The 18,357-nt window shown below is 24.9% G+C and overlaps 2 protein-coding genes across 2 annotated transcripts; both read right to left on the reverse strand.

Moving 5' to 3' along the window:
* Positions 1-634: 634 nt before the first annotated feature.
* On the reverse strand, positions 635-5,572 carry LOC126907382 (venom protease-like). Its single transcript, XM_050688615.1, has 7 exons — positions 4,735-5,572; positions 3,901-4,272; positions 3,692-3,839; positions 2,329-2,495; positions 1,838-1,939; positions 1,621-1,769; positions 635-1,015 (listed from the first exon to the last, which is right to left on the reverse strand). The coding sequence occupies exons 1-7, from the start codon at positions 4,805-4,807 to the stop codon at positions 836-838; spliced, it is 1,191 nt and encodes a 396-aa protein (XP_050544572.1). The 5' UTR covers positions 4,808-5,572; the 3' UTR covers positions 635-835.
* A 143-nt stretch (positions 5,573-5,715) lies between these two features.
* Positions 5,716-17,043, reverse strand: LOC126907186 (transmembrane protease serine 9-like). The gene is made up of 14 exons (XM_050688294.1): positions 16,831-17,043; positions 15,525-15,944; positions 15,313-15,460; positions 15,085-15,251; positions 14,928-15,029; positions 14,701-14,849; positions 11,929-12,089; positions 9,225-9,259; positions 8,016-8,174; positions 7,803-7,953; positions 7,568-7,734; positions 7,347-7,448; positions 7,132-7,280; positions 5,716-6,002 (listed from the first exon to the last, which is right to left on the reverse strand). Exons 1-14 carry the CDS (start codon positions 16,898-16,900, stop codon positions 5,841-5,843), a joined length of 2,142 nt encoding a protein of 713 aa, XP_050544251.1. The 5' UTR covers positions 16,901-17,043; the 3' UTR covers positions 5,716-5,840.
* Positions 17,044-18,357: the final 1,314 nt, after the last annotated feature.

Consider the following 18,357-nt stretch of genomic DNA (forward strand, 5'->3'; position numbering starts at 1 on the left):
TTTTTTTAATATTTCATATACCATATTGTTTTATTGGGTGATCATTGTAAGTAGATATTTATATCCTAGCACATTTTAAAATTGTAGAATTCCACCTTTAAAAACTCTACCCTTTGTCTTTCATATTGTCTTCGTCTTCTGTTTTCTCTTCGTTAATTTAAAAGCCCATTTCTTTCGTCACTTCTATAAGTCTTGCCCACAAAATTTTCGCTATATTTATGTTATTCTTTAGTAATAGCATACCATCCATATACACTAATGACTTATTAATATTTCATTCAATTTTACATCATTGTCTGTTGATATATTCCTCTATTATATATACAGAGTGGTCCGTAAGTAAGGAAACAGGTCAGTTGTTACAAACAATGAGAACAATAGAAACCCGCTCGCTTACTTACTAAACACCCTATACATTTATACCTCTATCATTTTTAATCATGTATTATTTAAGTTTTACATAGCAGAAAAAAATATACAATCAGTAATTAATTAATCAAGAAAAAAAATGATCTCTTAAATGTTTTTTTATCTTTTAGAAACTAAAATATATGAGTGAATAAAATTTTAACATGTTTAAAATAGCTAAGTAATGTATTAGTATACAGAATTTAAATTAACCAAAACACATACATTCATGAAGGTTTATTTACAAGTATGTTTAAATGTTATTAAGTTGAAACATTACAATAATACAACAAAAAATATAAAATTAATAAATTAATAAATTGATTATAATAAAATAGATAATATTTATTATATGGTTTTAAAAACTATAACAATTCAAATTAAAGATAATTTATGTTCTAAAATTTTTTTAATATTGTTTCTCAACTCATATATGATCGGAATCCTCACTACTATTAATTTTTTCAACAATCCAATCAACAAAATATGTTAATCTTGAATATACAACTGGAAAATTTGGTTCTCCGCACTTTAATCCAAATGATAAAACTCCAATCAAGTAACTTTGCTCTTCAATTTCTAAAACCATCGGTCCTCCAGAATCACCCTATCATACATTTAAAAATAACTTCGATTATTTTAAGAAAAAAAAATTGTTTCATAAAATTTTATACATTAAGTATTACTAATTAATTATCTATAAAGTAAAATTATTAACTCCACTTAATTAGTAGATAGTAAAAAATATAATTCAAAGGAAAATCTACCTGAAAACATAAAAGAGTTTATACTTTACTATTTAAACTTTCCAAAATTCATCTTCAATTCGTTGAAGTTGTTTAATATAGTCTTAAAACCTTATAAGAAAATTTTACTTATGTAGAGAGGGACAAAGTAATTTAGGTGTTTGCCATTAACTTGAAATTTAGCGAATATTATTCCTACAATATTAAATATGTATGATTTACCGGTTAATTATACATATTTAATAAATGAGATAGAGTTTCTCGTTATACCTATTATAAAAAGTAATTCTATTTCATTGACACAACGAATTTGATTTTCAATTACAAAAGCTATGAAGGATAAATATAGTTAATGTCTTAGATTAGTTATTTCATAATTTTCAAACATAATTTCAGTAAATATATATATATATAGTACAATAAATAGATCTTAATGTAATATTAATATAATTTTTTATATACGAACATAACAAGTATCTATTCCTCCAGTTTTGTATCCAGTACATAAAATTCTTTCATCAAGAACGACATTTTTATCTGCATAGGAGCGATAACATTCAGAATTGTTGATTACAGGTATGAAAGCTTCCATCAACATTGTACTTAAAGACCCGTCTAAAGATTTATGTATATAAAATCTTACTTCATAAAATAAATGACTTCATTTTAGGTGATAAACTTACGGTATGCTGTTGAACCCCATCCAGCTACTTTAGCTATATATTTAACAAATTGGTTGACTCTTAAATCGGGCATAATTGGTAAACAAATAGGTTGAATGAAGTCTAAAAAATATATAAAAATGTACAAGTATTTTGTTCTTTTAATTTAATTCTATATTTCTATATTCTAGTTCTAATATTTTATTCTATTAATAACTCATGTCGATAGATGAAAAAATAATCTACTAGCGATGATAAAATTGTATTAAAATAATAATAATAAATATTCTCCTTCTTCTTCTTCCTCGCCTTAATCCCAACTACTTGGGGTCGGCTACCCTTATCCCAAACTTCCCCTTGACACGATCTCCCACATCATTTACGCTCACATCAGCTGTCCTCAAATCGCATTCATAATCTCATTTATAATAATAAATATTAAAATATTATAAAAATAATATACATAAAATTAATTACATGAATTGCATAAGTCTGTCAATATCAATACTAACTATTAAACGAAATGGAGTTGTTTAACTTAAGAATTGCTATATCATTAGTTTTATTTTGCCAGTTAAATTCTTCATGTGTCATAACTCTTTCGACAAAAACGTCAATTGGACTAGCACCATCATTTGTATCAGGATTGAAGTCTAATTCTCCTATGCGTACCACAGATCTGACAACCAGAAATAAATAAATATTATTTTGATTACATCGCTGATAGTATGAAAAAAATTTTGAAAATTTTTTAGCTTCGATACGAAGCTGAGAATGTATTAATTTTACTATGATTTATTTTTTATTTTTGCGTGTGTCTGTTGCCACTTTTTCAGCTCTCACTGATTTCTTTTAACAGTACATCAAGCACAAACCGTATCAAGTCGAGACATTACTCTCAAAAATTGAAAAAATTTCCCTCGTTTCTCGTAAATAAAGGAAATCTTCAAAAAACTACAAATTTCAAAATCGGTTATTTTCGAAATTTTTTCATTTTTTTTTCTTAAAACTGCCATAACTTTTTTAAAAATGATTAAATCAATACAAGTTTTTTTTATATAAATACATGAGATATTTATCTATGATTTTGTATATATTTCTATAAATTTGACCCTTTATCTGCCCACAAAAGGGATTCAAAATGACAACTTTTTCACAAAAAATAATTTTTTCAACTTAACTTTCGAAAGTGTTTCGGAAATACTGTCANAAGGGATTCAAAATGACAACTTTTTCACAAAAAATAATTTTTTCAACTTAACTTTCGAAAGTGTTTCGGAAATACTGTCACTTTTATATATATCTTAAACTAAAGCTTATGTAATATATTTTAATATGAAAAAAAAAAATTTCGAACTTTATTTTGTTTTCATGGTGAAAACGGACATCAAAGTTAATAAAAAAAAAAATACGATTTTTGTAAAAATGTCTTTTTTAACTTTATAATGCTATAAATTTTGGAAAAATGTATAGAACATTATAATTTTTTTAAGATAAGTACTATTTACATTCTTCTTTTATGCGAAATACTTTTTTTTTTAAATCGGTCCATTTCCCTTTATATATTTATATGTTATAAATATATATATATATGCATGTATTACACTTATAAAAAAATCATAAAACTTGTAATAAGAATATAAATAAGAAAATAGGAGATTATGTAGCTTTTGGAATAATCTACCAATTTTTTAAAATTAAACACTATCTACGAATTTGCATCGAAGCGTTTTTTATGATAGTGATTTTAATCACATCATCTATACTGGACCTAACTATGCCATGTACCTATTGTGCTGGGTTTTTTTTAAGTTAATATTAAAATTATTTGTTATAAAATAATTAGGAACATCATACAAGTATTGCGCTATTTACATTTTTTTGTATCCTAATCCTATTGTACAATGAGCTGCTGTTACTACATATCTATCAGATATTAAAGTACCACCACACAACCATTGTGGAGGATTATTTTGTGCGTAAATACTTATATATCCTATTGCAACAATCCATGGCCAACTACCTGGAAATACATTCAAAAAATTTTTTGTACATTTTTCTTTAAATTAATTATAATTAGTCACCTAAATCAGCAGGTCGTCCACCAATAATTCTAAAACTAGGGATAGAATTTTTACGGCCACATGATTTTGGAGTTGGTAGTTTTGAGTATGACAATGTTTCGTAAGTAGACAACTTTTCAGGTCGAATGACAACAGTTTTATTAGGTACTTCATCTTTCTTTTTATTGTCATTAATATTGTTAAAATTTGATATTTCAGATCCTAATGGACAGCAAACTTTTGGAGCATTATCTTCATATCCGCATGAAGATTTACGTAAAAATTCGATAGCTGAAGCATTATCCCTTTCATTTTGTAGTATATTTTCCATAAAAGAGCAACTTAATATATTAATACAATAACCGAGTTCATTTTTATCATTAATGCAATATTCTATAAACACAATAAGTTAATAATTTTTTAATTTTCAGTTTTTAATACACTTATAAAATTATTTCTAGGTAATAAAAAAAAAATTCTATTCCACAGACATAACTGAAAAATGAAAGAGGTATTAAATTACGGATTAAACTGTTAAAAGTGCCTTAAAATATTTAATATATGTATATATATATAAAGATTTAAGATATATTTTTAAGTTAGATTTTATTTAAATATTGTGCAAAATAATTTATTCACAAATACATCATTATCATACTTAATGTTTTGAAAAAATTTACTAATAAGCGGAGGCCACAGTGATGGACACACTGAATTACATCAAAGTAAGATATGTTAAGCAGTACAATGTGTCTAATAAATAAAAAGGAAACTATAATATTTCTAATGATATAATAAAAAATGAATTATTTAAAAATACTTTATTGGTAAATAATCATATTGTAAAATAATTACCAGCAATATCAAATTGAGTAATCGCAATTTTATGTAAAAATAATAGACATATTATAAATAGAAAACACAACATATTAAAAATATTATTAATCAGCAGTATAAAGTAAATTAATTTTAATATCACAATATTAGCTAACAATATATATTATCATGAATAAAATGGGACATATTTCCATAGCTTTTATACTTCTAATTAAATGTGTTTATCTTCCGCGCTTTCATCTGACTGTATTTATTTAGTTTACAACGAATGTGGAACTCAGAGAAGGGATGGCAATTGTTATAACCTGTTTATTATGAAGCGAAATCTAGTCCGTAGTAGACATACAATATTTCAGATTAAGTTCTCTTATTGAAATAGTTGTTAATTAAATAAAAATAAATAAATGAAATGATATTAAATATTTAAAATAAAGTAAGAATAAATAATTAAAATTACCTTGAATTCAGAAAAATTTGAAATTAAAATTATTATTTAATATAAATCTGATAGCTATTTTTACATCATTAAAGGTAAAAATAAGATATTTGATAATACATAACAGATAATAATTTAAACGGAAAATATCATTTTTTATTTAAGAACATACATATAATCAAATACATTTAACACATTTTAATTTTATAAACACAATAAGGTATTTTTTTAATCGCAATTTTCATTTTGTCCTGCCTATCCATCAACATTCTATCAAATTTGGTTACAATGTCACCACTCCTATGCCGGTAATTGTAACTAAATATGATAACGTTCCAAACCTCTGGTTTGAGAAAATAGGAAAGTTTTCATAACTTCTTAGTGTTAGAAACTCTGATCCTGAGAAAAAAATATGGCTGTGGACTGGGAATGGAACCCAAGTCTCTCGTTATCTGTGTGAGTGCTGTCCTACTAAGCTGTAATAAAATTTAATTCTAAAATAGGAGGCACGTTACGCTGTCGACTAACTTAAGCAACTGTCACAAAAGGAAAAAACATCAATATTAAATTTTGTAATTATATAAACATTAATATATTTATTAAAATATAAAAAGATTATTCAATTTAAAATAACATAGTACATTTAAAATTTTTTTCCGTGGTTTAAAATTTACAGATTATTAGAATATTAACTACTATTCATTGTTTTGACGATCCAGTCGACAAAATATGCTATCCTTGAATACACTCCAGGGAAATTTGGATCTCCACATTTAACTCCAAAAGACACAACTCCAATCAAGTAATGCTGTGCTTTAACTTCTACAACCATTGGTCCGCCAGAGTCTCCCTGTTATAATAATATAATACGAATTGATCACTAGTGAATATTTTTTTTTAATTACAATAATGTAAGACACTGGTTAAATAACTTAAATTATTTTACTACTAGTATTTTAACTACAATTGTTTTTAAATATGAAACATTGGAAACGTATTTTTAACACTCTTTTTATAAAAATAATATAAGTTACAACTTATGTTATTTAAGATAACTGATCTATGACGGATAAATTGATTAAACTTGATAAATAGTATTTATTAGACAGTAAAACTTATTTTAATAAATATCACGAAATATTCATATTGTTTCTTTTAACTGTACAAATCCATTTCAAGTTTTAATGTAATTTATAAATGTATCTAAACAGTTATCAAGATATATAATAGTGAATTTTTTGTATTTAACTCTAACTTAAGACCACTAATTTTAACATAAGTTTTAACAAAAAACAACAATGAACTTAAATAAAACTGCGTTGTCGTAAAAGTCATTAAAAATTCCAGTAAAAGTCCAAGAGTTTAAAATCGAAATGGTACTTTAAGATTATTTTTAAAACCATTTCAAATATACATATATAAATATTGTTAGACTCATTGAGTGTTTAAGGTTTTAGCATGTGTTGATTTATTTACAAGGCTAGGAACCGAAATAATTTCGGTTTTTAGCAATTTTTCTTTTATCTAGAAAATTAGTTCATCTACATCGAATTTTGTTTTATTACATATTGAAAAAAGATTACAGAAACCAAAAATATTACGAGACGGCCTTTGAATTCTTAATTGAACTTAAAATTGGACTTTAAAAAGTTTAAATTTAGCTATGGCTTTAAAATCGATTTTATAATACTTTCCGTTTCTAGGTTTCTTGACAAAAAATTCGATATAGGTCAACTAACATACAAGATATGGTAATTATTTTCGAATAACCAATCCTTTGCCTTGTTTATTGAATTATTAGACTTCAAAAAAATATCTTAAAAATAAAACCTAAACTATAAGCAATTTTCAAAATATTGACGTTATAAAAATTGTAATACATATGTATATATTGTACACATATTCGCTAAATAAATTGTAAATTATCGATTTCTTTTCTATTTTTCCTATTCAAAGAAACAATATTTTCCAAAATATACCCGACAAGAATCCGTTTGACCATTTTTGTCACCAGCGCATACATTTCTTTCGTCAATGACAATACTTTTATTGGCATAAACGTCTTGACATTCAACGTTATCGAAAACAGAAACGGGAGCTTCCATCAACCTTGTATTCTGAGAACCACCTAAAAATTGATTCCAGCTTATTACAGAACGTTAAAAACAGTGTTATTACATGTTTATTTACTTACGGTAAGACGTAGTACCCCACCCAGCTATCTTTAGTATGGATTTAACAAATTTTTTAGTTCTTAAATCAGAACTAATTGGTAAACAGATTGGTTGAATCAAACCTATATTTATTTAAGTATTTTTTATTAATAATTAGATAAATAGAAATTTTATAACCAAGGCAATTTAGAATGCCTAATATGCCATCGTTCATATAACATTACTATTTACAAAATCTTACTGTTAAATGAAATTGAATTTTTTAACTTAAGGACTGCTATATCATTGGCATGTGTTCGACTATTGTATTCTTCGTGTATCAAAACTTTTTCAACGGGAACGTCGATTGGACTAGCTCCATCACTAATGTCAGAGTTTAAGTCCAATTCTCCTAAGCGAACGACAGAACTACCAATATTTAAACATAAAACACGTATTAAGTTAAATATTTAAAAAAAAAATTATATAGTACTTACAGTTTTTTTTGACCTATTCCTCCTACCACGCATTGAGCAGCTGTTACAACATATCTATCAGATATCAATGTACCACTGCAAAACCATCCTGGAGGATTATTTGGTGTATTATTATTTGTATATCCTAAGGCAACAATCCACGGCCAATTTCCTATAAGTAGATACAAAATTTTTAAATTTATTTTTCCTAATATTTTGTTTAAAATTAATTACCTAATTCAGCAGGTTGGCCGCCAATGATTCTAAAACTTGGGGATGCATTTATACGACCACAAGAACTTGATGATGGTAACTTAGAATAGGACAAAGTTTTGTTAAAGGAAATCGTTTGGATTGTAGAACGTTGATTGATTGTTTCGTTGAGTTTTTTACCTTTTTGATAATTAATGATTGAGTTATTTTATTATATTACTAATTAGATTAAATAAATATCAACTTTGTTATATAATATCAAACATTTTAGGGAATCATTTTTTTTTTTTTTTATGTATGATTTATAAAATATTAGCTTTTGCTGGAGCGACATTAATATAAAAAATATCACAAATTGAATTTTTAGAATTTTCCTTCATTTATAAACTCACAAATTTTTTTGAGTAAAAGAAATAAATTATCCAAATAGTTAACATAATTAATAAAAACTCTTGAAATATATTACTGTCACATTTTTAAACTTTAACGCATCAAATACTTAAAAAATTGTTATTATTGTGTGATATTACCTAAATAAATTTTCAAGTTCAATTTATTATATTAACAGTACTTTCAATCCTTAGAGTAAACTTAATAGTTTACTGATATCATAAACTTCTTTTTTCTGCAAACATGATCCTACATAAACAATTTATCCTATAACTAAATTGCTATTAACAATCCTAACATTTAATTTATTAATATAGTCTTATAGTATTTTAAAGAGAATAGCTAAAAAATGGTCAATTAATTTAATTTTGAGTAATTAAGATTTTTTAAAACCACAACTTATAAAATTAAATATTTTATATTTATATCCTATTTAAAAATTACAAATCCATTAAAACAGTCAAACTTATATATTATTAAATACTGACCATTATTATCAAGTTGAGCAATCACTACATTGTACACCAATAATATACACAACAAATATCGTACAAATGCCATTGTAAAATTTATTTATAATGTTTAGTCTTAAAATACTTCGATTAAAAATATACTGTATAGTTTTAAAATTAAAATAAGTAGCTCTTTAAAACTTTTTAATTAAGTATGTTTAGCTCTAATGCTTATAAGCAACTACTTATAAAAAGTTTGCAATGGTCTTAAATAATTTAATTGTGAGAAGATATGGTAATTACCATCTCTTCTCACAAATTAAATTGTTTTAAATAAACACATTTTAATGCTGAACACATTTAAATGTGTTCAACAGGTTTTTATTACAACGTACTACAAAATCCCAAGTAAACAAATAAATACTAAAATATATATGTAAGATAATTCACTTAATTAGATTTTCATAAATTTTATAATTGATTTTATGCAAATCAAGTAAAATAAATCATAACAATTAATTAAAACCGAAATATGAACTTTAATTGTTAATAAACACCGAAATAGACTCATAAAAATGCGCTAGCAAATAGCAAATTATATTTGGTACAATATGCACCATAAATTCGTATCAAGTTATTAAACTTGCATTTGCTTAATAAACAACTTTTCATATATAATTTATTTTGCAAGATATTATACACATCAAGGAGAGCTATGTGGCCGAGTATTAACTCGCCCACATCATAATAGTATTTCACGAGTTTTATCATTAGGACCAGCGCTAAGGTTATGCAAAGTGTATACTTACATTAAGACTCGCAAACTAAGATGATAATAAAAAAAAATCATTAAAAGCCTCGCAAAATTGTTAAGCATAAGGCTACGCGATTTCTAGAATTGACTCTGAATGTCATTAATTTATGACTGATCTTGGGTAGCTTCATTCGCTGAAAAACAAATCATCCAAGTAATTAGAGATACATAATTTCCATCAACGTTATTATTCTTCCATAGTATACAGGATCAAGAAACCTCTTTTTTGAAGGAAATTTTTATTTCCCTTTATTGACCGTAAACACAATTTAAAAAATATATGAAATTCTGATTATTTTTTAGCCTAAAAAATACATTACCAAGCCTTGACACATTGACTTATACAAAACACAAAATGCTTTTTAATATAAAAACAATCTTGCTATTAAAATAGTACGAATTAAAATAAAAAAAGTCTATAATAATAATATCTAAATGAAAATTATTTAATTTTAATTAAAAAAAAAAACAAATTTATAGGTACTTAAAGACATATTATCATTTTACTAAAACCGTGCAAATATGAATTCAATTTTTTTTTAATAATTTAACACAAAATTAATTTTGATCGAATATTTATTTAATTATACCACATAAAAATTTTACAAATGACTTCTTAACTTCCATCAATTAGTTACCTTAAAACTTATTATTAATATTATGGCTCAACATTTAAAAATTATAATGGTGTTAAAATAACATTTTTTAGACAAATATTTTTACTTTAAAAATTAAAAATAAATATCATTTTTATTTCAAAATCTAGTTATTGATTTCTAAATAGACAAAAAAAGAAAAATAATTTTTCTTTATTGCTACATTGAATTTTAAATGAATATATCGATGCAAATATGAAAAAATTAAAAATATATATACATATATAAGGCCCCGTGTTATAAGACTGTATTAAAATNCTATACCACGTCACCACTGTGCCGCGACCCCCCGTGCTGGGTTTTATAATTGATTTTATGCAAATCAAGTAAAATAAATCATAACAATTAATTAAAACCGAAATATGAACTTTAATTGTTAATAAACACCGAAATAGACTCATAAAAATGCGCTAGCAAATAGCAAATTATATTTGGTACAATATGCACCATAAATTCGTATCAAGTTATTAAACTTGCATTTGCTTAATAAACAACTTTTCATATATAATTTATTTTGCAAGATATTATACACATCAAGGAGAGCTATGTGGCCGAGTATTAACTCGCCCACATCATAATAGTATTTCACGAGTTTTATCATTAGGACCAGCGCTAAGGTTATGCAAAGTGTATACTTACATTAAGACTCGCAAACTAAGATGATAATAAAAAAAAATCATTAAAAGCCTCGCAAAATTGTTAAGCATAAGGCTACGCGATTTCTAGAATTGACTCTGAATGTCATTAATTTATGACTGATCTTGGGTAGCTTCATTCGCTGAAAAACAAATCATCCAAGTAATTAGAGATACATAATTTCCATCAACGTTATTATTCTTCCATAGTATACAGGATCAAGAAACCTCTTTTTTGAAGGAAATTTTTATTTCCCTTTATTGACCGTAAACACAATTTAAAAAATATATGAAATTCTGATTATTTTTTAGCCTAAAAAATACATTACCAAGCCTTGACACATTGACTTATACAAAACACAAAATGCTTTTTAATATAAAAACAATCTTGCTATTAAAATAGTACGAATTAAAATAAAAAAAGTCTATAATAATAATATCTAAATGAAAATTATTTAATTTTAATTAAAAAAAAAAACAAATTTATAGGTACTTAAAGACATATTATCATTTTACTAAAACCGTGCAAATATGAATTCAATTTTTTTTTAATAATTTAACACAAAATTAATTTTGATCGAATATTTATTTAATTATACCACATAAAAATTTTACAAATGACTTCTTAACTTCCATCAATTAGTTACCTTAAAACTTATTATTAATATTATGGCTCAACATTTAAAAATTATAATGGTGTTAAAATAACATTTTTTAGACAAATATTTTTACTTTAAAAATTAAAAATAAATATCATTTTTATTTCAAAATCTAGTTATTGATTTCTAAATAGACAAAAAAAGAAAAATAATTTTTCTTTATTGCTACATTGAATTTTAAATGAATATATCGATGCAAATATGAAAAAATTAAAAATATATATACATATATAAGGCCCCGTGTTATAAGACTGTATTAAAATTATTTTACAGATTTATTATTTTTTGAGTAACTTCATATACTAATTTTACTAAATCACCATGAAGCTAACTATTATTTATCTTTTCAACTATCCAATCGACAAAATATGATACTCTTGAATACACTCCTGGAAAGTCGGGATCTGCACATTTGAATCCAAAAGACACAACTCCAATCAAGTAATTTTGAGCTGAAATTGGTGTAACTAAAGGGCCACCAGAATCTCCCTTTAATAAAAAAATACATAAAAATTTAAATTATTTATTAAAAAAATGTTAAAAAAACTAAATATTTATTTATAGTACAGATTAAAAAATAACAATGTATATAACATCTATAAGTCTACTCAAATTTCATAATATTTTTGTTTAAGTCTTACATAGGTATAATGTCAAGGGAAAATTTCGTGAAATATATAAACAAATTTAGGAAAATTTTTAAATATATTGATTATAGTACAATTTAGTAATACAACTGTATTTTCAAATGAAAAAAATCAAATAAGTAACTATATTTAAGGCGTAATAAGTATTTCTTTGTACTTGATGTACAAAGAAATACTTATTACTTTTGAGATATTAGCACGTACAGGTTTAAAAAAGTTGAGGAGCTGATAGTGTTTAGCGATAATCTATATTTATGATGATGAATCACAGATAAGAATTCTTCAACGTTGTGTAACCCTCTGATCTATAACTAAATATTATATTAAATCAAAAATTAATATTACAACACTAGTTATCAACCAGTTAAAATCTTATTTAGTCCATTCTTCATTTAATAATAATAAAATAAAAATAGTTTTCATTTAACTTATAAAATTTTCTATGAAAATATAACCTTAAAAAATAATTTTTTTTTATAATAAATTTGATATCTACGGTGGTTCATTAAAATAAATCAAATATATATCTATAGATTTTTTAAAAATAGTTATTATTTAACGAAAAACATAATTTTTTTTTTTAGTATTAATGATAAATAATAAAAAAATATACTTTAAAAGTAGTCAAAAGAGGCAATAATTTAAAAAAATTAATAATTAAATCAAAAGTTATAACCGTTGTAAGTTAGATCTGATACACTTTATAATATGTTACCGTAAAGTGTTATAGTGGCGGCAAAATGGTGGTCAATTTACACAATGTCAAAGTTTTCAGTGCCATATAGATAACTAAACACATGTCGGAACATTGTATATAATGGCTAATCTTTATTTAGCCAAGTGGCTAACAAATAATAGTTAGTATTGTTTTAATGAAGTTTTTAAAAATATTTCTCCAGTATTATTTACGACTTTGTTTAGCTTTGATGCAAAGTTGAGAAGGTACTAATTTTATCATCAGGATCTAATTTTTTTGTGTGTCTGTCATCACTATTTTTGAAATTTACTGAATCAATTTTTTTAAACGAAATATCAAGATAAAAATTGTATCTAGTTGAAGAAATTGAAAATTTGAAGAAAAAAAATTGGAAAAAAATTTAAGCTTCGATGTGAAACTGATTAATTTTACCATGATGTGTATTCTTTTTTTTTTTGTGTCTGTTGCCACTTTTTCTCAACTCTCACTGGACCGATTTTGATGAAAAATATGGCAAAAAATCACAAATTGTATATAGTTGAAGACATTACCCTTCAAAACTGAAAATATTTCCCACGCTCCCTGTAAATGGGGGAAATCTCCAAAAAAATACAATTTTAAAATCATTAATTTTTAACGGTTTTTTTTTACTTTTTTTTCTTAAAATTTTCATAACATTTTCAAAAATTAACATTAACAAATTTCTTTTATACTGATACCTTAGATATTTCCCTTTCATTTGATATCATTTTTTTGAAGATCTAACACTTAACCTGCCCATAGGGATATATAATAGGGATATATAATAGCAATAGGATATAATATAGGGAGGGATATATAATAGCAAATTTTTTTCAAAAACTAGCTTTTTCAACATAACTTTTAAAAATATACCGGAAATACTGAATCCCTTAAACATATACCAAATTAAAGCTTATGTTATACACTATAAAATTAAAAAAAAAATTTTATCCCGATGACTTATCTTCTATGTGCAAGTAGTTGCCGTATTAAAAAAAAAAATATGCTATTTTTGTGTTAAAATTCTCGATTTTATATTTTTTAATTTATATTGCTATAAATTTTCAAAAAATTAATGGACCGATAATTTTTTTTTTATAAGTACTTAGTACATATCTTTTTCATCCGACATACTATTTTAAAAATGTTGACCGTTTTCCATTATACAGATGGTTTCAAAACTTGAAACATACGCTATCTTAATTGAAAACGGATCGTGCCAAGTTGCATTAGTACCGGGATTTACTTTTGTTGGTTGATCTATGTAGGTTTCCTGTTCTATATAATTTTAGCATAGCTTTAGAGAAGACATTAAATATAAATAGAGTAATAACAATGATAGTATTAATCGAGACATTTTGAACCATATATTTTTTCAGCTATCTTGTGTTAACTGAAAATTCAATTTATTAAAAGAATGTACAAAATTGCTAACTTATTGATCATCAAATAAAATGTTGATGAATTTTGAAAAGCAAAAAAATATTTTCAATTTCAGTGAATAAAGCAACAGAAAATTTAAGCTGTTTTTATAAGAGAGTGTTGTTCCTCAAAACCCTAAAAATATAGTAACAGTGATTTGATATCAATGCCATACACAGGTTGACTGATAGGGCTGCAATTAGTCTCTGCTTTTAGCATAAGATTTTCTATTATTGCATTACTAATACTATTAGAATAAGGTTATTATACTTGTATAAAATATCTACGGTAATAATTTTTAAATCAAACAAACCTGACAAGCATCTATTCCTCCAGCTTTGTACCCAGCGCATAAAGTTCTTTCGTCAATAACTGTTTTTTTATTAGCATAGGCGCGTTTGCATTCAGCATTTTCCACTACAGGCACTGGAGCTTCCATCAATACAGTACTGGTAGGTCCTCCTAAGTATTAACACAAAATTTTAATAATTTTATAAAAATTTAAGCACCGTACCACGTTTACACGTTTTTTTTACTTACTGTATGATGTAGTACCCCATCCAGCTACCTTTGGTATGTATTTAACAAATTGGTTAGCTCTTATATCAGACATAATTGGTAAACAGATAGGTTGAATCAGATCTAAAAAAGAACAGTATTACAACTACAAGTTGTAAATTCTAACAATAATTCTTACAATTGAACGAAACTGAGCGTTTCAATTTGAGAACTGCAATATCATTGGTATAATCTTGGCTATTATAATTTTCATGTGTTATGACTCTTTCGACAGGAACGTCAACTGGACTGGCCCCGTCATTAACGTCTGAGTCTAAGTCCAAATCGCCTAACCGTGCAACGGAACTGCAGAGACAAGAATAAATGAATTATTTTCATTTAAAACTAATGAAAAAAAATAGCTTACATTTTTCTCTGACCTATTCCTACTGTGCAATGAGCAGCTGTTACAACGTATCTGTCAGAAATCAAAGTACCGCCACACAACCATTGTGGAGGGTTATTTGGTGCATTGATGCTTGTATATCCTATGGCAGCAATCCACGGCCAATCTCCTTATAATCAAAATTAAAAATTATTGTCAAATATTCTCTATGAAATATAACTCGTATTATTTACCTAATGCTGCTGGTTGACCTCCCACAATCTTATTGCCAAGTGTAGCATTAATACGGCCGCATGAACTTCTCGATGGCAATTTTGAGGATGATACAGTTTCATAATTTGAAAAACTTTCTGGTCTTGTGGGTGTTCCACCGTTTCCTAAACCACTATTTACGTTTACATTTCCGTTGTTCAAATTATTACCATTATTTGTGTTACCACTGCTCCAATTATTCCCGTTATTATTGTTGTTAGATACTTCGGTTCTTATCGGACAACAGACTTTTGGATCCCGTCCTTCATAACCACATGCAGAATCTCGAACGAACTTGATAACAGTAGCATTTCTTCTGTCGTTTTGTAACATAGTTGTTAGCAACGTACATCTTTTTATATTAATGCAATATCCGTTTTCATTTTTGGGGTTTATGCAACCTTAAATCAAAATTTTATTGTGTCAATAGTTCCCCTATAAATATTTAACGAAACCCTAGTGTATATTATTACACTACGGTTTACTGTGTATTAAATTTATTGCAATTTTAATTATTACTCGTTCATTAATCTTTTATTACCAATAACGTATCATTTCTTTAAATTATTTATAGTTTATATATAAGTATTGTAAAATTTAAATCTACATCAATAAAAAATGTTCTTAATGTTATTTTATTTAAAATCTTTCATTTAATTGAAGTTATTATAAAATCATATGATATGAATATTTTACTGATAATAATCACGACGTATATAGTAACTTATTTTCTTAACAAATTTAGTTCATTGGTACTATAACACGTATACAAAAAGTTTCATTCTTAATATAAACTAAATAATAACCAACAAGTATTGAGTTAAATAATTGCAATTATATCTATGTTTCGTAAGTAATCTTCAATTAAGTTATACAGTTTGTTTGTTTTGCCCAACTATTCAATAGATAGTATTATCAAAGTCAAAAAGAAAGTTATTAGGTAAACTGGTTTGTTTAAATATTTGTCATTTATCTTGTGCGGTATATAAAAATTATCATTTTACGCATTTTCAATTTTCGAAGTCTAATAAAAAAAAGGGATTTTTAAAAATAAATACTTAATAATTAATGAAAATGTCAATAAAAAAAATAGATTTTTAAGGCAAATTGTTCAATAATAAGTATATTAATTGAAAAAATCATTGAATTAAAAACAATTATTGGATTAGTATTTAACGAGTTCTAAATAAAAAATTATAAAAATCAACAATCATTGATATACATTTTAACAAGAAATATTTTTATCATTTGAATTTCATATGATTGGACAATTTTAAATTTACTAACCTTCATTTGATTGTCCTATTACTATTTTAAGCACCAATGCTATAAATACTAAGTATTGAAGGGATATCATTCTGAACAACCATTCAATAATATCCGAGAAAAATGTTAAAAGTACTTCTTTATAATATTTTATATTAATTAAATTAGAACTTTGTATTTTATATTAATTTAAGAGTGTAAATGGCCTGCACACTAATAGCTGACTGCTAATAAGCTGATGACGGTCATAGTGTGTATAATCCGGAATGATCAAGAGGAGAGATGGTACATGCGTTTCGGAATATAGCAGCATAGACATACGTATATCAATCTCAGATTAAATCATATAAATATTTTTGATCACCATACAAGTAAAGAAATACTTTGTGCGATCTAGAAACATCAGTTAGGATTATTTCGGAGTGCTTTTATTTATGTCGAACGCAATTTATTTCTTTGAAAATCAATTACTAAATTATTTTACTTTAGTTTTTTAATTTCTTAATTTTTTTTTTATTATTAGATTAAATACATTTATATTGCACAAGTATAATCTATTTTTTTAAATTGTATCAACATTAGATCTTTTGAAGGAAACATACATGTTTAATTAGCAACAAATAAGGAATTTATCTGACTAAGGCAATGACTAGTCGATAACAACTTTTGAACCAGTATTTTAAAAGTTATAAACACTTATGAATAAAAGATAGAGATAAAAAGCTGGTATCGATATTTTTATCTTTAAGCATTTATAAGCCGATCTTCTTCCATTACGACGTAAAAATACTTATATCTATTAAAATAATGGTTCAAAAATGTTTATCCGACATTAATTTTCTTGTTATTAAATCAGTTAAACATACATGTTTCCATTTGAAAATTTAAAGTTGACCCAATTTTAATAGGAAAAAAGAAATTATACTAAATTATTCTTTGTAATTAATATTAGAATAATTAATTATTATAACTTCTGATAATAAAGAATTATACTTCATTCTGTGTTTTATTATGCTTAAGACATAGTTAGCAAATTACTCTGTATATAATATAATCATTGTAATAGTGCTAACATAGCATTTTCTTTTTGTTAGCCAATTTTGTTGGCTATTTTTTCTAAAAGCCAATGTTTATTCGATTAAATTGTTATGATTTGAAAATTAAAATTTACAAGTTTAAAAGTATATTAATCATAGATTATAAATTTAGTTTGTTTTTGTTCTTTAAAAGTATGGATTTACATTTTATTATTTACAAAATATAAAAATTTTGTTTTAACAATTTTAAACTACTAAAAATCAATGAATCATTTTTTTTTTAAAATAATCATTGTACTTTCATTTTTACCAATTATTCATTTAAATTAAAATAATTTGTTGATATTGCTAATATTTATCCATATATTTTAATTTTGATTAGAGATTTAAGTAAAAAATATTGTTAAAGTTCTACTTCCAAAAAGTTAAGTCAACGTATCTTTCGATCAAAAACTTCTCATAGTTAAGATTAATGATAACTATTTTTCAGAAAAATATTGAAAAATTATTT

The sequence above is a fragment of the Daktulosphaira vitifoliae genome, unplaced genomic scaffold (assembly GCF_025091365.1).
Source record: "Daktulosphaira vitifoliae isolate Bord-2020 unplaced genomic scaffold, ASM2509136v1 Scaffold_5, whole genome shotgun sequence".
NCBI lineage: Eukaryota > Metazoa > Arthropoda > Insecta > Hemiptera > Phylloxeridae > Daktulosphaira > Daktulosphaira vitifoliae.

Excerpts from the sequence above, each read along its gene's own strand:
- LOC126907382 (XM_050688615.1), bottom strand. The coding sequence starts at position 4,807 with ATGTTGTGTTTTCTATTTATAATATGTCTATTATTTTTACATAAAATT. Across the intron at positions 3,840-3,900 it reads TGGACGACCTGCTGATTTAG|GTAGTTGGCCATGGATTGTT; the intron begins GTGACTAATTAT and ends ATGTATTTCCAG. Across the intron at positions 1,016-1,620 it reads GAGGAATAGATACTTGTTAT|GGTGATTCTGGAGGACCGAT; the intron begins GTTCGTATATAA and ends AATGTATGATAG.
- LOC126907186 (XM_050688294.1), bottom strand. The coding sequence starts at position 16,900 with ATGATATCCCTTCAATACTTAGTATTTATAGCATTGGTGCTTAAAATA. Across the intron at positions 8,175-9,224 it reads TTGGGATTTTGTAGTACGTT|GTAAAAAACTCAACGAAACA; the intron begins GTAATAAAAACC and ends ATTATCAAAAAG. Across the intron at positions 7,281-7,346 it reads GTGGGGTACTACGTCTTACC|GTGGTTCTCAGAATACAAGG; the intron begins GTAAGTAAATAA and ends ATCAATTTTTAG.